This window comes from Sinohyriopsis cumingii, chromosome 13 (genome assembly GCF_028554795.1).
Source record: "Sinohyriopsis cumingii isolate HCF-2022 chromosome 13, ASM2855479v2, whole genome shotgun sequence".
In the NCBI taxonomy this organism is placed as follows: Eukaryota; Metazoa; Mollusca; class Bivalvia; order Unionida; family Unionidae; genus Sinohyriopsis; species Sinohyriopsis cumingii.
Window position 1 is genome coordinate 24,760,297 of NC_142973.1, and position 25,622 is coordinate 24,785,918.

Consider the following 25,622-nt stretch of genomic DNA (forward strand, 5'->3'; position numbering starts at 1 on the left):
TTGAATGTACTAATGAAACAGTAGCATGAAGAGTGATGATGTACTAACAATCTTCTAATTAATGACACTAATATAGTCCACAATGTCATTGTCAGAATTCACTAAAATTCCAAATTAATGTTTCTGTCCAAAAATATTATTTAGAAGCACTTTGTATTTCCAGTGAATAATAGTTTAAGTAAATAAATCAAAACTGAACATATTCAGTGTACCGAAAGATGTTGAAGCAAGAACAGTAATTCCTCAGGTAAACAAGACTATAAAATCCTCTACTTGACCTAGGTCAGCATTTTCTGAAAATACCGTGACTTAATGAAATGTTCCATTCTGTAAGATACTTAGTCTGTTTACAAAATTTAAATTTAAAAGGTAGGCTAGGCATCTTTCACGGGGAATACCAATATCCTGGACCCAGACCCAAATAAATATGCTTACTTCTATTGATAATGATCCTAATATTTAACATACACTCCAAGGGAAATATTAACTACGTATGAATTGTTTACTAAATAAATGAACTTAATTTTGGACAAGGTCAACTGCTTAATACAACATAATCATTGGAAAAAAAAACTAATAGATACAAATTAAATTCACATAACACGTTACAAAACCCCTTGTCGGTTTATAGTCCGTTTCTATATTTTATTGACTATAAAATCCTTTCTAACTGATATATATATATATATATATATATATATATATATATATATATATATATATATATATATATATATATATATATATATAGTCATTATTATTGATACTGCTTGAACTGGATCGTTTTTACCAAGGTTTTGATAATGAGATGAGACGCATTATCCATAACTAGAGAACATATTTTCGATATTTAAAATTAAATTACAATTGTATATGTGACGAATCGCTATATCTTCCAGTTAGGTGATCATAAACTCTTTCTTGAAGGTCTTTTTCACAGATATGATATATTGTCTGATTTGAGTGCTGTGAATACCATGCCATCAGCGTTTATGGCCTTACTTCTTCATAAATCTTGCTGCACTTAATGCAGTGTAGTAATAAAATTTAACTTTAATTTTCTCTTTTAGAAACTATTTATGAAGGCATGACCTTGCTGGTACCTGTTTTGCTTTTTTTTTGTCCGTGATGTATTGAACGCGACCTCCTTTGTAAACTCAGTAATTATTGGATCAAAATCATAAGCAAGAACTTTAGTTGGCATTATATCCATTGTCAGATGGTCTGCTGTTCTTGTCATATCAATTCGGAATTTAATAAATTCAAAGACTTTCTATATAAAAGAGATTTTGATTTTTATGTTTGTTATCTTTAGAGGAAATCAATCTTGTTAGTCCTTTATTCCACAATAATAATAATAGAGACATATATTATTGTATCCTTTGTCAACATAATTAAAAGGTCTCCGTGTCTTTCTCTTTCTTATTCTTTTAGTCTAAGTAATCTTATAAGAGTTTTTACGGGTTATAATTTATGACGTTCATTTACAATGTTTTCGATGTTTTGTATATTTATTGGACCTTTATCACACCCATTCATAGCTTTTCCACATTCAGAGTTTATTGGTGTTTGGTTGTATTCCCTCATTTTCTTATCTCTTCCACTATAACAACATTGAGATTGTATTATATTTGCACAAGCTTTACCCTCCTCTGTTCTGAGTAATGATAAGTTCCATTTTGTCCAGACTCTTAATTTGATAAGACATACCGCATAACTAGTTCCATTTATATAGTGTAAATTCTTGACATATAACAGTTACATTGAGTTTAGGACTATGAATCAGGGCCTAGACGAAGCGTTAGGTCTGGGTTTTGCTAGGACTACTTCGCTAATGACTCAATACTTTATCCCAAGGACTGAAAGATTCATTATATTATTTCCTTTTGAACGGCACTTTTTTATTGCCGTTCGTTGTTACTTTTTAAAACCATATCAGTGTTGAAGGCAACATGAAAAAATCTTGTGGTTAAGATATAGCGCCTCATCCAAAAATGTTCCATCAATATTCTCTCCTTTAAAGTTTTCTAAAATAATTTAACATTTTGGTCTTAAGAGCTCAGCTAAATCTTTCTATTACAGACGCTTTTTTGTTTAATAATTCCGTCTCCTTTATGTTAAAAAATGTCTTTCCTTCGTCGAACTGTATTTTTTTCAGGTTTTATCTCTCCAAATTTTCTCCTAAAGGAATGATGCCTTTTGTTTGTACTTCTTAATCCGAGCAAAAGTTTGAAAAGACACCAATCACAGTCAAAATATATCGATAGTCTTTATTCAGTTTTGTATGCTTGTAAGTTAACTATGTGCAAATGGGTAACTATAATGTCTTATCATATAATATTTAAGTTCATAATGCTTTGTACGTCTGAAAGATTGCTTCCGTACGTTATTCTATCTGTCCTATTTTCGGGATAAATTTGTCCCAGCAACTGAAAGAAACGGAACTTTTAGGGTGGTCTGGTAGTAGTAAAGATCCCATAAATACTTCTGATTTGATAGCGTATGCAATTTATTAATTTTAGTTGTATGGCCTTTACATTTATTGTTATAACTAGGCAATCATACACAAAAATGGCACTGTGTGTACACCCTAATTGAAACGATATTATGAGTCAAGCTTACTGACCGGCATATAAACAGCTAACCTGTTAAAAAGCCGGTATACATGTAAAAACCATTGGTTCTCTAGTTTCATAGCACCATTAGGAAAACAACCTGACTTTTATGGTCGTAGTAAAGATCACTTAAAGTTTGTTCATTATGTGTGTCATTTAAATAATGAAGGGTTGACTGCTTTAATAATATTGCTCTGAACATGCCTTGGTAATTAATGAGGGTTATATACGACGATCGTGAGATTTATACTTATATGCCAATGACATTGACTTGTTTAACGAGTCAAAGCAAAGCCATGTCTTAAGAACTTTGATTTTATTCAGAAATATATGTATACAAGCTAAAGGAAGCAGCTCATATATGCCAAAATGGTGCGAAGAAGATGATGGTCTTCCGCAAAATACGTGCAACGGGAGCATGGTGACACAATGGCAAACATCCAAATAAATAAACGTTAAATGAGCCACCATGTGTATAAATGAAGCGTTTATAACAGCACTGTATGACAACAATAAAGCGCTGCACGAAACTAGCAGCAAAATAAGCCAAAAGACAGAGAAAATCGACATAATGTAAGAAAAATGCAAAAGAAATGAGACTGGTACCTGTGTTTCAGATGTTTCTCTCTGATGTCTATCCACAAGGAAGAGGTTTGAGGTAGTAGAGTGGGCATTACCCCAAAACATTTCATGGTTATTTATGCTGTTCAAAACATTGAGGGCTAAGTCGCTAAATATTTATCCTATAATGTTTAGTGTGTTGGGTAGCCCTGTCAGAAGAACTATTTTGGCGGTCACGGAGCCATAAGTTATTTGTTGCTATAAAACTAATTGGTTTGTGTGTATATTGAACCAGGCTACTCACATACAAAAAAATGACAACTGCTCAGCCATAATTCTCAAGCTGGTTTTCCTCATAAAAAACGCTTATGACCAATGAGTCTAGTTTCTCAAAAGTAAACTATGGCAGATAGTCGCACTTTAGTTTAAAACATTCTAAAACCAGTTTATCGACGAAGAAAACTAGTTAACCAGTTTACCCCTACTACTATGACATCACCAAACATTCGAGAAGCAGAAATTAAATGAAAATTCCCAATTCAGTCGTGGGTAAAAAAAATTGGTACAAAACGGATCTAACTTTCGATGAATCCTATGAGATCATGAAAAAAAGTATTCACAATCCTAGGAGCTCGTATAAGATAAGATGACCTTTTAACTTGTCTGTACCAACTGTCAGTGACAATCGTTATCTTTCTCGTGTGACAATGAACACTGTTTTAGTAGACAAGCATACAATGAAGAAAACTACAAACATGTGTCTACTTTTCATCAAGTGTTCTGAACATGTTTTTGTGTTTGGAAGTTGATATCAATACTTTCCACAATTCCGATATATAGTAAATACATAGTATAATAACGTTCAGAAATTAGAATCCTAATTGGTAAAACCATGTTAAATAAAATGTGAATGAGTGTACATAACTCTAAGATTAGCACTCGTTTTCTATTCTGGGACTTACGAGAAAAGAATGAAAAGAGAGAATATAAATTTGTAATATTATTTTGGAAGTATGGTCCTTGCATAATTTGCGATCCATTTCGTAAATAACATAGAATCTTCTTCAACGTAACACAGTGTAAATTCAATTAAGTGGGAAGGATCTACGTTGGAGGGCATTGCACAAAGTGTGTGTGTGTGTGTGTGTGTGAGAGAGAGAGAGAGAGAGAGAGAGCTACCAGAATAATTATGCAGCAACTGTTGTGCATCAGACAAGCGGCGTATTTCTTCATTCTGGATTTTTACTTTTCTTTCTAGTTCCATGCGCAGCAACTTTTCCTCAGAAAGTAAAAGCTGCAAAAAAGTCGATTCCGAAAAATTACAAACGTTCTGGCTAGTTCTCATGTCCAGAAAACGTTCTTTTTCTTCTGTAGTTTCAATTATCAATATCTCAGTGCTAAATAGGACTATAAATGCGACCAGCTTAGAAGCCATGTTGACGTAGGTAAACTTTAGGTAGCAAGTGATGTAGGGAGGCCCAGACTTCTAAGGACGTAGAGGGTTTATGAATATTCATCAATAGGCCAACTTTAGTAGGCATCTACCATTGAATTGTTCTAGACAAAAGGCCTTTTTGTTGAAAAAGAATATTCCAGGCTCCAGATAGGCTGAAAAAGTACTTTTGCTGATTTGATGAAAAAGAACTTATCCATTAAACTAGTTGGGGAAAATTATTTAAAGATAAAAGAAAAGGCATATACAAGTAGAAGGAAAATCCCAGGCACCCAGCAAATTAGATGGACTGTCCCTTAGAGTTTTTCTACTTTCACATCCACTGACAAGAAGCACAGCGAGGGACTTTTTGTGGTTTTGGTGGATTAAAAAATTTCTTCCTTTTTTCTTGTCTTCATATATTTAATATTTATTAACCTCAAGTAGTTGGATTTGATCCAAGCCTGGTACCCGCATTTTTATGAATAGTAGATGATCAACTGCTGTCGTGTTTTCTATGGGTAACGAAACCGAGCAAGTAGTATTAGTGGATGTTCAGAGTAATGGGAATTTAGCGTTATATTTGGAATGATATAGAACCTAGTGGCAAATTAACATTACGCTTGTACCGCAATAGGCTTGAATGTGAATTTAACACTACGGTTTGGCGGGTACAGCACTCTATGTATATTTAACATGACGGATGGCACCATGGGGGCCCTATGGAAATTGAACATTACGGTTTAATTACAGACACCATCCACACCGAAATTCACCAATATGCAGTTGAATGCACAGTATTGATACATTTTTCTCAAATTTGGTTATAAATTTGACATAAAATGTTTTGTATGGCAACGCTAATAAAATTTGAACCATAACAAACCTCATGAACAGGGACTGCTGCTATGAGCAATAGTGGTATTCAGAGAAGGGTAGCTATCTGATGACATATTTCAAAATATAATGTGAATCAGTTAAGATAAGGGATTACTGGTTTACAGATGCTGGAAAAATCAAACCAACACTATCTTCATTTAAAAATCCAAACTAAAATCTCTCCTTCCCCAAAAACACAAATAAATGGAACCTAAGCTCCAGATATTGCAGTATTATATATGTTACCCATTTTGCAAAAGCCTGACATAATACAAAAATTTGCTGATTGATAGGCGAATTGGTTGCATGGCCACTTTTTGTCACATTTACGTGTGTCTAAATAACCATTTCAGGATGAGATTTTTCTCCGTAAAGATAGAAAATAGTATAAATAGTTACAAATTCGTCAACTATTTCAAATTTGCTTGAAATTGATATGGAGACAGTTCGAGTGTTACAACTGATTTTCAAAAACGATTAGATTTTGCATGTGAAGTTAATGCTGGCTAAGAAGTTTCCATTTGTGTCCCGTGTGAATAACTCTTTCATATATTGAATCGAGAATGGTGTCGTATCAGTTATATCTGAATAAAGAAAAGAACATCGTTGTCAGATGAAATCAATACGAACCAAAGTTGACAGTGCATATCGTTGTGCCCATTATTTTGTCTTTGCCAGACTATCAGATGTAGGAATTTAGCAGGAGAATTGCAAGATGTTTAATCAACCGGAATAGCAACATCCGACCGATGTCACATACGATAGTCAAGATTAAACATCTACCAAACTTCACAGTACCTTAGTAAAGTGTTGTTTGTTACATCTGGTGACCAGAAATGAGGAAATCTGCATGTATTACAAACTGTAGTCGTGATAAAGGTTTATAAGATAAGAAACAGGAAATAACACTACATTTTTTTTCTGGTATCTTTTGCAACCCTTCACATTCTAGTAGAGCCTTAATATTCTAGCCCCTAAAAAATGTTATCGTTGGTGACTACGACCAAAATATTTGTTTTACTTTAGCCTCTTCATGTTGGTTTATCCACCGGGAATTCTGGCTAACTGACCAGTTTTAATATACCGATCTTCTTGTTCAATATGATAAGTTTGCTTCTGTAGTGTCTCTGTTATCTCACAACCAGAACATAAGCTGGTTATTTACGAAGATATTGCTAAAATTGTAGGACCAATATCCCATTGACGACGTTCATTACATCTTTTCTTGAACCCAAACAAATTAATTTTCTTTTACACAAGGAGGAGGAACTATTCTTGTACACAAGGAGGAAGAACTATTTTCATTCACATCGAAATTTTCGGCATACCTTGTGATTCAAACTTATTAAAATTAGAAACTTATAGTAACTATGAAATGTTTTGAAAACTCTACAATTTTTAACATCAAATTCTGATTCATATTTACCAAGTTATAGGTCCACTAGTTTAAAAGTTCCTCTTGTTTAGATTGAAATATCCAGATGCAATGTAATTCATGAAAAATTCATAAAAGCATAAGCAAATCCTCACAATCATCACATACCTATTGATATTACTTTCAAAATGAAAGTATTAATGTATGAATACAAGAGATTTTGTACCTGGAACTCAATATGTAAATCAATTCCATAATTTATATAACTGAAATTAGATACAATTAAGAAATATAAATAAAAATCTACATATACACAATTGTTTACGGACATTATTTCAAGAGTCAAATATATTAAATTCCTGCATACAAATCAGAATATCAGCATAATATAACTTCACTTAGTTGTACAGCAAACCTCTCTCTCGAGACCACATCTTCTGACAACAAAAAGTGGTCTCTCAAGACAGGAGGTCTTTCTTAAGTAGTGTGTTAATAGCGGTTTGTGGCCTATTTCCCCCATGACATTATCTCACATTGTTAAAATGTTATGCGTAACCAATGACAGTGAAAGTGGCCATACAAGAGAACAGAGTCATGGGGGCTAGAGGATGTTGACCTATAACCATCAAAAAACCGCTATTGTCATACTACTACGTTAAACACGATTGTTTATCATGATAACGATCTGCATCATAAAGTTTCCAGTCAGGCTTTTATTATTGACTGTAGCTATATTAAAAATATCTGCACTGGTAAAAAAATAGGGTTATTGCTCGCCACTACACGGTGTGGATATTTGCTGTTGCAGATAACATTTTCTGATGCAGGTAATATTTTATACTGGCAGGTAATAATTTTGTAGTTGAGAACATTTTATGTTACAAAATCACTATGGTATATAATGAAGCAATATTCACACATAGGTGTGTACAGTTTTTCCACAAAAACATTGGAGATATCTAATCGCGGTATTAGTTTGCAAAATGAATGGAGTTTGTGTAATGTTGCAGAAAAGGTTAAATGCTGTTTATGAAACAGACACAGAAGTAAATAAAATAATAGCTAGGATAGAACGATTGCAGTTTCTGATCTTGGTAGAGTAAAAATAAATTAAAAGACGTTATTCACAGACTTTTTAATTACAGATTGCTTTTCAACAATATATAAGAATACAGAATATGATTAAATGAAAGTAAATCGCTAATACCAAGCAACGTGCGTAACACTGATATACTTGCGTTATTAGGACCTATAGTTATGCCTGATAATTCACGACCAGTTACGGTATAACAAATGAAACAAACTGCACGTGGGAGCAATATATGAATACCAAGAAGTTCAAGTGAAACCGACATAGTTGCATTGTTAGGTGTGTTCGAGGATGAACAAAACCGTCATCGAATTGCTACTGAGAATGAGCTAAACTCATCGTAGTACATGCATCTGTTATTGCTACTGAGACTGTTGAATCTGTTCGTGAAAACGCACACCAACTACAAGTACCGGAATTTAAGTTTCACAAGCCCAGAGGTGAAGTAGAAAATCACGTGGCAATTATTCCACACACATACAAACCATATAAAGACGTTCGACAACTTTTATCAAATACGATTCCTGGATTTATATCGCTGGTGTTTCAGGAGTTAAAGTGGATGTTGTTCTTAATGCGCAATTAATTGTGTCGCTTAATGGTCACAAGAATAGATTTAAAATTAGATTCACAGCGGTCTTCGAACAATTTTGAATCGCAAAGACACCTATGCTGTCAAAGATGAAATCAACAGAGGCATTGAAAGGATTCTTGCGTCGTTGGAAAAATAAACGAATGAAGTGTATATATCCCCACACCAACCATTTCGCGGACTGAGTTATATACCAGCACCACATTGTGTTCCACAAAGGCCAGTGATAAATTAAAACAAACCCCCAAAACAGCAGAGATGACGGATGTTTCGAATGGGCGATCTAATCCACGATACATCTAGTTAATGACAATAAGACCGTGCCTAGAAAATATCAACAATACTTTGGTGAACTCGGTTTTGATGATATACAATTTCCAGTTCAGGTTACTAAGGCTACACTAAAAACGACTGAAACAATTAACCCGTGTATTGTATTTAATGTGTTCGCTTGGGATTAAGGCTTTTATCGGCTTGCGCTATCCGCACATGTACAAAGCGAGCGGACCCAGATTGATCTGTGATTGCGGAGAGATACGCAGTGGCGTGCTAAGGGTAAATGGAGCCCGGGGCGACAATGATGGCGCCCCAAGATATATGACACCCATACTTTTGGTGGTCCAAGACACCTGGCGCCTGGGGCTACCGCAACAAACAACCCCTTTAGTGGTACGCTACTGGCGACATGATTGGTTCATATTTGCTATCTCATTACTATGGAAAAAGAATCCTGCCCGGCTGCTTAACTGACACAGCAGGTACGCGGGTAAGAAATGTCCATGCACACGTTTCATACATATATTTAGTATTCGAAAAATGCCTGGCCACCATGACTTTTATTGTGTTAGAATTAATGAAAAGCCAGAGCGTACGATTTTGCGAAAACCTGGTAAAACATTTTGAGGTTTACAGCGGTACAACGAAAAATGAAAGTACTTTTACAATGTGTATGCATACTTCGAGTGTCTCTTCGTTCATATGAATGATCAGCACCGAATAGATACAACAAATACAACACAAGTTGTTGAACACGTCCCATGCGGGTATTGTTACACTGTTGTCAGATGCGATGGGCAAACTGAGCCGCCAATGTGGTATCGTGGTAAGGATTCACATGAGGTATTTCTTAAGTCACTCGAGGTTACGGTGAAATGGATTCAACAACAACTCAATTTGCCAGCCAACATGAATATAACCAGTGAAGATATTAGTGAGTATATGTCCACGTATTGTTGGATCTTTTGATGGAACTGAAAGTTGAAGTGAAGCTTCTCGAATTCGTGATCACTGTCGCATCACTGGTGCGTATAGAGAAGCTGCATTTAGCGCATGGAATTTGAAGTTATGAATTAAACCAAGTCATATTAAAAACTTACGCAGTGCTTCATAATCTACGTGGTTATCGTGGACATTTAATTATGTAAGCAGTAGCATCAGTGTCAAAGGCACCAATCAGTATTTTTCCAAACAACATGGAAAAATACATGTCGTTTAAGCTCGGACAATTACAGTTCATCGATTCTTAATGGTTTTTAAATTCATCACTAGACAAGTTAGTTAGAAATTTTGCGGCAGAAAACTTCAAAATCAGTAGTTTGTATTTGGTAATAACACTAACATGTAAGAAGAAAAGGCATATACCCATATGGGTACGTGAAAGATTGGGACAAATTTGCCGAAACTTAGTTACCACTAATTGAATCATTTTGATTGTCGCTGTCGCGTGACATTTTTGTATCGAAAGATTATGTACATGCAAAGTTTGGTACGCAATTGACTGAAAAAATATGGATGATTATCATCGTTTGCATTTTTGCACAGACGTGTTGTTACTCGTTGACTGGTGTAATGGAAAAATTTCGTGACACTTTTATGCATGTGTATAAATTAGACCCTACACATAACTTCTCATCAGAAACAATGACTTGGGATGCACTGTAATAAAATATAAAAAAATCGAGTTGGAATTGCTGACTCAAATTGATATGCATCTGTGTATTGATTACTCACTACGTGGTGGAATACTGATGGCAAGTCACAAGATATGAGCTTGCCAGCAGCCCAAGCATAAACGGGTATGACCCCTTTTGTACCTAACAGACTCATCAATAATCTTTATGAATGAACAGTGATGCAACCGTTATCTGCTGGTGGGTTTCAGTGGATTGGCCATGCACATATTTGCATACATAACCGCGTAGACTAGTACAACAACAACATCGACTATGCATACTTCTTTGAAGTTGATAGATAATACTCTGAAGAAGTTCACCACGTTGATAACGATTATCAGTTAGCACCAGAAGAATTATCAGTACCTGATGGGTGGTTTCACAGTCATGAATGAATTAGGGTGTAAATTTAATGAATGAACCAAGCTTGTTTAAAATTTCAGGACCAAAATCAATTATGTAATGCACGTAGGAATGCGTATATCAATGACGATGTATGTAATAGATGAAGGTTGGTGACGGTAGGTGGTATAGCTTCCTTATGCAATAAAATGTATTCCTTCTTAGGTCTCGTACCAAAGTAATGACATAATCAGTATATTATCGTTTTATGAAACCAAATCTGCAAAAACCAATTATAAAACTTGGCAAATCTTTTTTAATAACAACCTACTGATATGTAATGCCCTTTGTTTCATATATAGTAATTACTGCCACATACAAACACTTCTTTATTTACCCAGTGCTTGATCCTGGTCACACTTAATTTAGTTACAATCTTGTTGCTTTATTTATTTTGTCACTGTTCCATTTCTCTATCGTCCCTTTAAAAGTACATGTTTATTTGTCCCAAGATTAATCGGCTTGTTGCAAAGTGTCTATTATTTAAGAACAGTGATCATATCAGAAACTAAATCTCACTGATAGGTAGCCACATTTATCTGTAAACAAGAATGACACATACTGCTACAACCCGTACACATTTTGTCATGAAGCAAGAAATACACAAACTGCTACCATCAGTATACATTTTCCTTTTTGTTTATCCCAAATGTACTTAAGATGATTAACTGTAAAGAAGATTAATACTATCAAACATATTCCAAGCTTACAAAGTACATATTCCTCGCTTATCACCAGGTGTCACATTTGCATACATTATGTATGGTACAATTACTAATTCCAGGTAAATGTATATATAATTCTCAGAGAAGCTAAATGGAAACAGAGCCTATATATATATATATATATATATATATATATATATATATATATATATACAGACACAGTTGTTATGGTGATACATAAGTGTTATTCCAATTTATTAAAGAATAACGCCATATTTCCGTCTCTACAACAGAAACATGATGTAAACAAAAAAATAATAGTCAATACACCTTTGAGGAAGATGAAATCAAAGTAAAACAATGAAGGCTTTACCAGGTAAATGTATGCGAAATGCATCATTATGCAATGATTAGTTCATAATTACTTAGCAATAATGACGAACGTCTGGTCGTTACCTTGCTAATGAGCATACTTGCATTATAATCTTCACTGTCCACTATGTATTTCTTATTTGTTATAACAGCGTACGCCTTTATTGCACTGCATAAGATTTATACCCGTATTATGACACGCATCCTGTGATACTGAATCATATAAAAGAAAACTTCGACAGACGCTGTAGAAAAACCTTTAGTAGACTCTAATTTAATCTAAAATATTGTTATGAACATATGATACTCAAAATGATTGTTAAATTACATGATAAATTAATTGGTGACTTTGCTATCAGTGGTCAAATAACATTTAAATTCGAGTAATAGGTATCATGTAATGCGTGTGCGTGCACATTGTAATACTTACTAATGGCGAAGAGGGCTGAAAGAAAACAATAAACCTGATATTATAAACTGTGAAATATAATTTCGGTGGTGTAGCATGAACAAATCTCTAAATAAAGGACGCGTCTTCAATTGGGTTTTTCAAATTTGTATTAAACAATCACGTCCCCCTTTCTTGATAGAGAAAATAACATGTATTACGAATGTCTTAATGTACGATATAAGTAAAACAGGATAATCTCATTATGCGGGAATCTAAAGCATTTATATAACCTCGTGTGATCTGAAATAATGTTATTGAAATTTCATCCAAAATATGAAAAGGTGCATGATAATAAAATAGTAACTATACTTTATAGTAAAGTATAACTTAAACTTTGACGAATACCTATTTTAATGCACGTACGCGTCTTGCGAACCATATAAAATACATAACTTGTTCATAGGAGCCTGAGGGGACATATATTTTTATACTTACAAATGCTTGTATCTCCTTTTCTTCCTGAAAAAAATAGAACAAAGGTGATATTAGAAACAAACGTTGCTATTTGGTCTCAAAAATAGGACGTACAAGTACAGTTGTCGCTACTTAAGTTGAGTATTCCACAATAGTTGCCGTTTAACATAATCTACCAGACAGGTTGTGTCATGTGTAAATATCCGTATTTGAACGTTTCTGAAAAGTTAAAAAGGAGCCGCACTTTATTTGCGCTACATAAAATAAGCATAACTGTATAGGTACAACCGACGCACTTAATCATACAGATACCAACAAACAAACATATATTTATATGTTCTTATTTTTCTATTGAAAAATATAACCTCCTAATGTGTCTGATAAACTGGCGCATGGTTAAGTCGCATTAGCACAATTAACCCTTCTATCAATCACACAGAGACGTAAATCAGATGGTTATTTGTCTGCAGTTCGTTTTAGCATCGACATATGTCATCAACACAGTTTCTCCGAAGGAAAAAGAAAGGATGAAAATTGCTTGAGGTTATCAATCAAGTAGAAGGCGAACGTACTAGCATATGAGTCTACGTGAGATAAAAATTTATACCTCAGAAAAAATGTATTTCCATGTCGACGGATGTTGTTTGACTTCATTTCCTATAGCAATGAAAACTCCTTGATCCCAATCAACATTACCCTCGGCATAGAGATAGACGTTGCTTATTAAAGAAAATCAGCTTCTCGATGTAAATTGATATTGATTGGAATTCAACATTTCCTATAAATATAGAACACTTTGGCCCCTTAGACAATCACCTTACCCCGCCATCAACTAAGAAGATGACACCAAAATATAAATAAAAACAGAACAACATGTTTTCAATATCAACTGGTGCTGGTTGGGCTAAGTTCCTATAAAAAATGTGGAAATAGTCAGTCAGAACAGTCATGAACTTCAATCAATGAAATATAATTGTTTAGATCACCTAAATATCATTAGCAGTTTATCTGGTACTTGCCACGGGGCATCCATCGTGTTGGATTCGCTGAATGGAAGCTGATATCGATACGCAATTGAAATGTACCCACATTTAATTACTGAATACGGTGCGATTTATTTATATTTCACTAAATTCTTTTGCAATCGAAATAATTCGAATATCGAGATCAGCGTATGACTTGAATATTTGTTTCGAGCACCACCGCATTCCATCTGGATGGTGGTAGCGTCACCATCTAAGTCAGTACTAATCCGCTCGATGTTTTACGTCATAGTTTCAGCGCTATGGTCTCCCACAACTTGTTGTTGATCGCAGTGATTTCATTGTACTTATTTTTGAAATCTTTTCCATCCCACTGTAAGCACGAATCGAAGACATAGCAGTGTTTAATTTCTCTTGGGTTGCATTTGATTTTATATTTACCGGTTAATCTTGTCAAGGATGCTACGAAGTCTTCTACACTTTGATCATTCGTGGAAACAACTCCGTATCTATTACGGGGGTTGTTCAAATAATAATGTTTATATATTGCTTCAGTGACATTTCTTGATATTACATCCGTATCATCTGTTGGAGCAGGAACATTTCGGATGGCATTCATCGACCACATTATAGTACTGCCGGCTAGTGGCAATACATTTAGGGTGGATGTTGTAATGACTTTCAGCGGAGAAATTTCAACGCAAGCACATCTGGAAACTACCTAAATTGGTCTAAACTGCCAGGACAAACAGCCGTGCGGATTTATACTGATCCGTGTATAATTTGTTTATCGAGCTGGTTTTCGAAACGGAAATTATAATCTTTGTGATTATGTTCTTGTTTACATCAATCGGTCAATCTATGGTTCCCCCGTCAGGACTTTATATCGATATAGTTACGCATTTAACTCAACGGAAAGTTTCCGAAACTTCAACATTTTTTAAGGCATCCTCACGAAATTTTATCATCATCTCGATAATAAAATCAGATTTGAGCCTGCTCAAACGAAGATTAGTAACGTTATAATCCAGCTCCTCGAATAACTGCTCCGCGAGTAAATACAGTTTTCAAGCACGTAATGGGACCCCGATTGGGACTATTGGTAGATATTTCTTTGATTCACATGGACCAGTATTCAATCATAATTTTATAAATCCAAGAGGCGATCTTGATATATATATTCCCAAGAAGTAAATGGGAGTTATAAACTACGTTGAAATTTAACTCGTGTTCGTGAATTAAAACGGAGAGTGCATCTACGTTGCAATAACCGGCGAAAATAGTCAGTACAATAATTGGATCAAAGGAGGTTTTACACTCAAATAGGGTCTCAGCGAGAATATTAAATCAATTGACGACATACGCGAATTCCCTCAACGCGATTTCCCCAAACGTGTCGATTGGTATTGATAATTCCACGGGATCACTCAAGGTAACTTCTGTCAGTGTCAAGTTAAACATGGTATCATGCCAGAATAAGACTTAATGTGATATTCGACGGAGAAAATATATCCATAAAGGTCCGGAGGACAATGCAGCCAGTGGGTAGCTGGACAAATGTGATCAACGTTGCCAGAAACAAGTGATATTCCCAGAGCGAAAACCCTTTCTGATCTTGATGCGGCTGTAAATAAACTTCTGAAATGCGTCGATACGTCGTAGCGTGATCTTGACTAATTCGATTATGTTTTGACGATCTAATAGTGAGCAATGCCGTGCTGAAAATCACTGGACAATAAACAAGCGATGTCAATCTTTATTGACAACGTAAAATATGCACAGACGGACATCGCCACGCGAAATAATGAAATTGTTCCTAGGGCAATCGCTTCGTATTTTCCCAATATAGAGTCCGGCCCTTGTTGACGAGAAATATCCGAATCGTCATCAAGCTGGATAAATATTAAGCCCTCTACAATCATTTACCAATATGAAGCTGTTTGATCTTCAATGAAATTACTCCAACCGATCTTTAGAAGTACACTCTCCAAATTATATTTTTACAAAATCTGAGAGACCGATGCGGTGTCCTAGTGGTCAGAGCGTCAGCCTCGAATGCGGAAGGTCAAGAGTTCGATTCCCGGCCGAGTCATACCAAAGACTTACAAAAATGATAATATCAGCCCACTCGCTTGCCGTTCAGCATTAAAAGGTTAGTGTTAAGACTGGCTGGCCTGGTGTCAGGATAATGTGACTGAGTGTGACCTCATGCTACATGTCTGCAGCATGATACCCCAGGGCTAGACATCACTATAAACTGTCACACTGCATACATCCTAGCAAGATGACTGAAAAATTGTTGAAGCTATGTTAAAAATCCAAATGACACACACTCTCCAGCCGCTCAATCGGAAAATACATGTGGATGGACCATTTCTCGTTGAAAGGCGAATGAGACTATAAACCATTAAATACTATGAGCAGGCTGACGTCCGTCAATCACATCTCAGAAGCCTGGTTATATTCCAAGTCGTTGTCAACGCGTATGTTCTTTTAGCATTGTCAAATTAAGTCTGCCGTGTGAGTGCCAAGTTTGGCAGACGCATCAAACTTCAATATGGTCCCTTATGGTAACGTCAGTGCTAATATATAGGTTTATTACACTTTAACGGGCATTCTCAACGAATCTAATTTTAATCACTTTTCAAAAGTTTTAATGACAATTGAATTTGTGCCCCTTAAATCGCCACATGAATCTAATCCGCTTCTAACGTCAACGAAACCGGTGCTTCCAAAGGGTTATCCGCTGATACCACCGCCAACACCGGTGTCGCGGATTAATGATCATGCAGATTTTGCCATTTTGTTCTATAGTATCATCATCATCGGTTATGTAGCTGCGTTTGTAATTGCTTCGTTAACGACCTCATTGTATCATTTTCATGAAGTACATTCAACTGCTATATCGATGATTAACTCTCGATTAGATTACTAACGTCTATTCTGACATTTAACATTGTCATCTTTGAAAATTATCAACGAATAGATCCATCAGCAGTGACTTCAATATATAACAACCAATCTGTGAGCACTGTATGAGCATTTCTAGTCACTATTAAAATATGTCCCACAAATTAGTTGGAGATTTGTGGTGATAGGTAATGGGGCAGGTGCCGGTGGTGACGTCGGGGATGGTGTTGGTGTTGATGCTCTCTTTAATGAGACTAGAATTTATATTACCGTCACCAGATTAATAAAATTGACTACCTATATTGCCCACGAGATAATGTTGGCACAGGAATGGAATATAATCGCATTACCGCTCCGCAACGGCTTTCATCTGTGATATAGATTTGTGTTGATTTATTATGATGTGGACTTATACATGTTCTAAATGTGTCTTCGTTATACAGAATTTCTTCTATACGGGCATTTAAATAATCTCTATTGACGTGTATTTCTTCGAGACCGATGAGACCTTACTTATGGTCGGTTATTTTCTTAGAACGCGACGGCAATATCGGCTTCGATCCTAATTGTTCAACATTGCACTGTAACCGATGAAGAATATGTTAATTGCAAGTTCCGTACTGTAGATCACTCTAGTATATAAAATACCCCAATTGTCGATGGAAAAAATTAGGATGAGCTGTGATAACGTCGACAACAATCCGCGACCAAGTTCAGGAACCAATAAATGTTTCCACAATAGTGGCATTGCTGCCTTGAATGTGCGCTCTAGCGCTATATTCGCCTAGCATACCCAGAAGAAATAACTATGAAAGAGTTTTACAACAGACGGATCTTTCCGTGTCGTTTTATCCAACATGAACCGTGGTTCCTTGCCTTGAAATACAGTTGTCTGCAACGCATCGCCGATCTCGGGATAAAATAAAATTTCCCTTTTGGTGTCTTCACCAAATTTTACTAAATTTGCCAAATAATATAATAAAACGTCTTCTTTTGAGACCACCATTTCAATATGCTTTTTTGTTGAGCTATAGAGAGATTTTCGAAGATATGCACTGTATCGGCGATAATGGACAACATATTGTCACCAATTTTCAGTTGCGATCATTTAGTCGAAAAAAAAACGTCCGTCTTAACGTATTTATTGAGCACAGCATTGTCGTTTTGCAACTAAGTAAAATTGTACTTCTTTTTCGAACAAACACAATAATTGCAATATATACTGAAGCATGTGAAATGCATACGGAAAAATGGTTGTTTTGTAAGCCGTATTATTTTATATGGATAATGACATGACAGGAAACGTTTCTGCATCTTTTATATCTTTCCAGATCATAAAGCATATAATTAACATTAGCAATACTCGATTAAATACGAGGTAAATTCGAGAAATAGTTTGTTTTTGTTTTAATAAATTCACTAGTCTTAGCAATTAAATAATAGTCTTATGCATTGCGTTATTTTGTCTTATTGTATAAAAGCAGATATCTAAATACTTACTCTTTCTTTTTTCTCTCTTTCTTCCTGAAATAATATAATAATTTTATATTAAAATACAAATGAAATGCGGGTCCTTACTTCAAAAGATTAATCCACAATAGCGTTCATTTAAAATAAATTATTACGCGGACTGTCCCGTATTTAAAACTACGAATGTTAAATTTCCGTCCAGTCCTTATGTTGACGAGACAAAAAATTAACGAAACACAAAGTACATGCAATACCTCTGAATGTTTAACTAAACGTGCATATTTTGGTACTTAGACACAACATAACAGAGACATAGACAGTGATTTGTCAGTGACGAGTATCATCTTCATAATTGGCAGAGTACGCTGCTTCCTAATACAACAAATACAATGGCATCCAAATCTGCACTTTGTACTGTTTGCGTTTTGTTTCCTTATTTATTTGTTTTATTGTTTTTCACTTACTGAGCCCTCGAATTTAAGTCTGAACAGATTGAAGAAAATCGTACCGAGGAGGCCGTAAAATTTGCTCTGAAAAGTGGCAGAGAGAACGAAGTGTTCAGAATAGAATACACTTTTGAACGAATGTTCATCTTCTTATTTCTGCAAAAACTGTATATGTCATTAGTTTCTGCTTTCCTGGTTTTGCAAATTCATGATAATTTTTTACTTGTTTAATAATCATTCCATAAACACCAACATGTGTAAATAGTATAGTGAACATTGTTTTTGACTGAAATAATTTGATGCCATTTTGATGCATAAACGTCCTAAGACCTATTAATCAAGCACCTGGTCATTGGACAATTTCAATACAAGAACGAAAATGGACACTCTATGTTGTATTCTTGCACTAAGAAAAGACACAATGCCGTTTCTGTATGTGCATGTGTGGACATTCTTGAAAGACAAACGAGCAGAATCAGATCCGAAATATTTGACAACTTGATTTCATTCTCTTTTACATACGATTTCATATTGGAGTGAACAATTATAGTACATAGTAACATGATGGCAAACGAGGAGAATTAAATTCAGATTCAAGAAAGTACATTAGAGCATTCAACATCCGTTACGTAGGCGTTATGAAGTTCCCGTTTTGGAGGGTGAGATTTATAACAATGATAAATATTTGAAGGAGTATTCATACAATATCCTTTGCCCTGTGAGCGAAGTAATTCTGCTATAATAAAAACATATAATGCATGCACTTCGATATCACGTTTATATGGGAGATTCAATAAATAAAATAAGTGATGCATGGTAGAAGGGGAGCATCATGAACAAATAAAATTGTAAAAATGGCAGAGTAATGTAAATTATGTCCACTGTGGGCTGTCAGTCCACTTTCTCCGCTTTTTTTACTACGGATCCCATTGCAAATTTTTTCTACATCTAACTTTTGAACAGTGTTTTATCGAGGAACTCCGATTAGAATCAAATGGAAATAAAAAGCAAAGCAGCATCTTTCACTACTAATTCAATCAAAATAATAAAAACTATTGTGTACCCTTCTTTAGAGCGTATTACAAATGTTTTATTTTACCACTATTATGACGACATGCAAGTTTAGTCCGATGTAGAAACGTGTGAATTATGTCAACATGAATAACAAAATATAAAACATGGAGAAAAAAATCAGTACCCATTTTAAATGATGCTTATTATGTCTGTATGACATATTGGAATTAAGGCAAAGTTTTGTTTACTTAAAAGTTTTTTTTTGGAGGGGGTTTCTATGTTATCATGCCCATAACAGCAGGGTAATTGCCATTTGAAAATTTCATCAGACATATGAAGAAACGGTTCTCATTATTTCCGATCGAGACAACGCAGGAATTTTCATTTGTCCTGAACGTTTAGACAAAAAATGAAAGAAAACAACATCATTGTGTAAATTTGTTTCTTACGTCTGATGTTTTATTAAAATCACTAACGCTTATGCACCTGATCGTATCTCAATGATTATGCAATACAATCGCTACAATACGACAATTATTGCAATACAGTCGATCTATATACTATACAGACTATATATACACAGAAATAAACCAAACACGAATGTACACATATATACATAGTAATGTGGCATCATTGGACGCTCATCATCATCATCATCATCAACTCTCTCTCTCTCTCTCTCTCTCTTTTTATATTTATAGGTTACTGCATTTACATGGGAAAATATGAAAGAGTTTTTGGGATGGAAATACTGCACGACCTGGGTAGTGCAGTATATCTATCCGAAAATACGAGTTCATATTTTCCCATATAAATGCAGTAAACTTTTTATTATCTTCTCATTTTTTTATTCTTCCTAAGGCTTAATTATGTAAACAAAAATACACTACACAAAACAAAATAACTGAATGTATGCCGTATTCTAAACTAAATACACAAGCGCAGATTCATCAGTACACAACAACAACATTATTAATGCGCACTTAATTCCGCCCATAGATATGCATGAAATTTTTCGGAATTGCACATATAATGCAAGTCATTGCTTGAACAGAGAAGTTGTGTCTCGTACTTAAATATCCAAATTCCAACTTTCTGTCATTTCTTCATTTTGAACAAATAGCAATGAACCAAAGACAGTTTTCCGCAATAAAATACTTTTAAATGTTTAGCTAAGTGTACATAATTTGCAACTTAGATGCAAACTACATACAAACAGATTTTCGGTGACTAGCATCATCTCTTACAATTGGTACAGTGCGCTGTTGGTTACATGATCACAAGAAAGGAAAGCACGCCCGACATCCAATACTAGAGTTTGTGTTTTGTTTTACTTTCTCTCCTTGCGCCTTCAAATGGTATATACAATATAATAAAGACACGTGAGCTTAAATAAGAACACAGGTGTACTGCAGGATACATAAACTCATAATGTTGTGGTACGTAGTAGAATATGTGATATTTTCCTAATATTCTTTAGCAATGGTATAATACCTTTATGCAAAAAATTCTTCATGTGTATGTATTTAGTAAAACATTAATATTGCTACTTATTCTTTATTTATTCGATACCTAATCCTAAAAGGATATGATCACTCTGATATTTGACACGGTTAAATAAACTTCGCTTATTTGCGCTCAAAACAAGAGTAGACACGCAGGCTTATATTCGCAAATGGGCATACGCTGTACGTCATGACTTGAAAAAGATTATTCAAGAATAATGATGATTTTTACTAATATATAATAGGGTTGTCTCGTATTTATGTCTCTGAATTTCAGATTTTTTGTCTTTTTGTCTTTTCTTTACACTGAATTGATAAAGTTAAGGAGATGAAAAGTTTTCTGCAATAGAATACTCCAAAATTGTTTATGAAAAAGCACGATCTGCTGCTGATTATTACTAGAAATAAAATGTCTAACATCTCAGTATCAAATATATATTTGTTACAGTTTGTCCTTTGTTCATTCACTCTTTTCGCCTTCAAACGGTTAGAGCACCCACGTCAGATGCGGTATGTTGTGGGTTCAACCCCCCCCCCCCCCGAATCATACCAAAGACTTACAAAAATGGTACTAACAGATATCTCACATGGCGCTCAGCATTAAGAGGTTAGTGCTATAAATGGTTGGCCTGGTGTCAGGATAATGTGACTGGGTGGAACATCATGCTAAATGTCTTTAACATGATGCCCAAGTGCTAGACATCACCATAAACTGCCACATTGCAGACATTGTAGCGATATGACTGAAAAATTATTAAAGCTACGTTAAAAAAATCCTAATCCAAAGTCTGACGTGGTAGCCACTGCAGCCCATTCATTCTAAGTGAGATATGCAAACTACTACAACCCACTCTTTGTAAATCAGACATGTTAACCACTGCAATGTACTAATCGTACGTCCGACTTGATAGCCACGAAAACCTGCCACTGCAACCTTCTGAGTGTAAGTTAGACACATCAACAATTGCAACATACTGATTTTAGTTATTCCTGCAGACCATGATTGTATGTAAGGTATGCTAATCAGTGCTTGTAAGAAATGCTAACCACTGATTTTAAGTATGGTAAGACTACCTAACCAGTGCTGACAAGACATGCTAACCAGTGTTTGTAAGTAAGACATGCTAACCAGTGTTTGTAAGTAAGACAGTCTAACCAGTGTTTGTACATAAGACATGCTAACCAGTGCTTGTTAAAGTAAGACATGCTAATCAGTGATTGTAAGTAAGACATGCAAGACAGTGCTTGTATGACATGTTAACCAGAGTTTGTAAGAAAGATATGAGAACCAGTCCTTATAAAACATGCTAACCAGTGTTTGTAAGACATGATAACCAGTGTTTGTTAAAGTAAGACATGCTAATCAGTGATTGTAAGCAAGACATGCTAACCAGTGATTGTAAGACATTCTAACCAGAGCATGTAAATATAACATGCTAACCTCTTAACCAGTGTTTGTTAAAGTAAGACATTCTAACCAGTGTTTTTTAGTACAACATGATTTCCCCTCATTTTAAGTATGGAAACACATCCAAACCAGTGCTGGTAAGACAAACTAACCAGTGCTGGTAAGACATCATTACTAGTTTTTTTTTAAGTAAGACATGCTAACCAGTGTTTGTAAGTAAGACCTGCTAACCAGTGTTTGTAAGACATGCTAATCAGTGTGTTTAAGTAAGACATGCTAACCAGTGTTTGTAACTGAGACATGCTTACTAGTGTTTGAAAGTAAGGCATGCTAAACATTGCTTATAAGGCATGCTACCCAGTGCTTGCAAGTAAGACATGATAATCAGTGCTTAAAAGTAAGACGTTCTAATAAGTGCTTGTACGACATGCTAACCAGTGTTTTTAAGTAAGATTTGTTAACCAGTGCTTGTAATTATGACATGCTAACCAGTGCTTGTAAGTAAGACATGCTAACCAATGCTTTTAAGACGTGTGGACCATTGTTTGTTAACGGAAGACATTTTTACCAGTGCTTTTAATAAGACATGCAAACAACTGATTTTATGTATGGTGTGACATTATAACCAGTACTGGTAAGACATGCTAAATAGTGTTTGTAAGTAAGACCTGCTGACAAATGTTTGTAAGTAAAATAAGCTAACCATTGCTTGTAAGACATGCTAACCAATGTTTGTATGTGAGACATATTAACCAGTGCTTGTAAGTAATACATGCTAAACAATGCTTGTAAGTAAAACCTCTTAACCAGTGTTTGTTAAACTAAGACTTTCTAACTGGTGCTTTTAAGTACACCATGCTTTCCACTGATTTTAAGTATGGTAAGACATCCTAACCAGTGCTGGTAAGACATCCTTCCTAGTGTTTTTAAGTAAGACATGCTAACCAGTGTTTGTATTAACCAGTGCTTCTAAGTAAGACATGCTAACCAGTGCTTGTAAGTAACACCTCTTAACCAGTGTTTGTTAAAATAACACTTTATAACCAGTGATTTTAAGTACAACATGATTTCCACTTATTTTAAGTATGGTAAGACATCCTAACCATTGCTGGTAAGACATCCTTCCTAGTGTTTTAAGTAAGACATGCTAACAAGTGTTTGTAAGTAAGACATGTTAACCAGTAATTTTTTAAAATAAGACATTTTAACCAGTGTTTGTAAGCAAGACATTCTAGTCAGTGCTTGTAAGACATGCTAACCAGTTTTTGTAAGACATGTTAACCAGTGCATTTAAGTAAGACATGCTAACCAGTGCTTGTTAAAGTAAGACATGCTAATCAGTGCTTGGAAGTAAAACATGCTATTCAGTGCTTGTAATTAAGACATGGTAATCAGTGATTGTAAGTAAATACATGCTAATCAGTGCTTGAAAATAAATACATGTTAACCAATGTTTTTAAATAAGATATGTTAACCTGTGCTTGTAATACATGCTAACCAGTGCTTGTCAAAGTGAGACATCCTAATCAGTGTTTGTAAGTAAGACATGCTAATCAGTGCTTGTAATTAAGGCATGCTAATCAGTGCTTGCAAGTGAATACATACTAATCAATGTTTGTAAGTAATACATGTTAACAAGTGCTTGTAAGTAAGACATGGTAGCCAGTGTTTTTTAAAGTAAGATAGTCTTAAGGAGGAGGTATATAATAAAGGCAAAACTACATTCATGTTTTGTTGCAAGTCAGGTGAAGCAATTCATTTGATATGGTATATGTTTTGTTGTAATGGAGTGGAAAGAAGTAATTTGTTATAAAACAATGTTTGTTGCAAGTGAGGAGAATGATTTAGTTTGAAAAGGTATGCATTGAATCAAGGGATGGGAAAGAATTCATTTTGTATGGCCTATGTTTGAGTACATATGAGGGGAAATTTCTCTTTCGATATAGTATATGTTTTGTTGCAATTTACAGGAAGGAACTCATTTGATAATTGGTACATGTATATGAATATGTTGAGGTTTCAGGCTGAGATATATCACTGAGTCAAATCAAACTAAGTCTCATTCATTCTGCCAAAATGTAATAAGACATTTACAGTATTGTTCTGTAATTATTATTTTATGTCACAAGACAAAGGTTGTTTTGAAGTTTCCTTACTATTGTACAAATGAGTCCAAGAAAGAGTTCCATTGGAAAATGTAATGGTGAACTCACATCGAATTTTTCGATACAAATTGGCAATCCTTGTTTTCTAGTTATTTCCTCAAAGTGTTCTTCAACAAATTTCTTTCAATTAACCTGTAGTGGAATGGGCAGGAAACTAACTTGGTGATGCATTCAAATGAGTATATGTATTGGAGTTTTTGCTGCATACATCAATATATATTCTACCTTTATTTATTTTTTTACCTTGACTAATAATAACTGAGTAATAGATTAATTTTGTTGCAGATCATTTGGAGCGAGATACCTATATTTCATGATGTGTATGGGTATGTTATTGGATACCCATACTTCATGATGTGCATGGGTACATTACCCTTTGGTCTTCCAAATGTTCTTTATGTTATGTATACCGTGCACATGCTATATGTGGAAATAATGATTCTTAAATCTTGAATGTCCCATCATGGTGTACAAATGCAGCTTTTATTTTCATATAGCATATTCACTATGTGGTGAATAGAACAAAACTCATTAATTGTATATAACAACATCAATATCATACAATTTGGTGAGTGTTTTGCATATAGTGTAGTTATAATAATAGATTCTCCACTAGGGGGTGTGTGTGCAATTTCTAAGCAGGGGTGTTGAATACAGAATATTGCTGTTTGACAGAAAACGGTTGTAAATTAAATTTTGGTTTTTCTAAGTCATTGGATTACACATGTGTTGTTTTAGTTGTTTGGACATGCCATACTTAATATGTATGGATTTAATGTCTTAATAATATAGGAATTTCTTTTTCTGTGGAGAAAAAAATTGGAGGGGGAGGGTGTTTATTAGAAGAGTGTTTATTAGAACAACTACAACATTCATGGCAGTGTATAACTTCATAGTCTGTGTTATTGTCATGGTGTGTGA

At 34.8% G+C, this 25,622-nt stretch overlaps 1 protein-coding gene across 1 annotated transcript in view; it reads right to left on the bottom strand.

Moving 5' to 3' along the window:
* Window positions 1-25,622, bottom strand: part of LOC149785074 (uncharacterized) — a 116,519-nt gene that overhangs the window by 24,140 nt on the left and 66,757 nt on the right. Inside the window, exons 9-12 of the mRNA XM_089978803.1 lie at window positions 18,194-18,217; window positions 12,822-12,845; window positions 12,366-12,380; window positions 4,356-4,470 (exon numbers count right to left, since the gene is read on the bottom strand). Coding sequence (XP_089834929.1) covers window positions 4,356-4,470; window positions 12,366-12,380; window positions 12,822-12,845; window positions 18,194-18,217 — 178 coding nt within the window. The remainder of the gene's footprint in view (window positions 1-4,355; window positions 4,471-12,365; window positions 12,381-12,821; window positions 12,846-18,193; window positions 18,218-25,622) is intronic.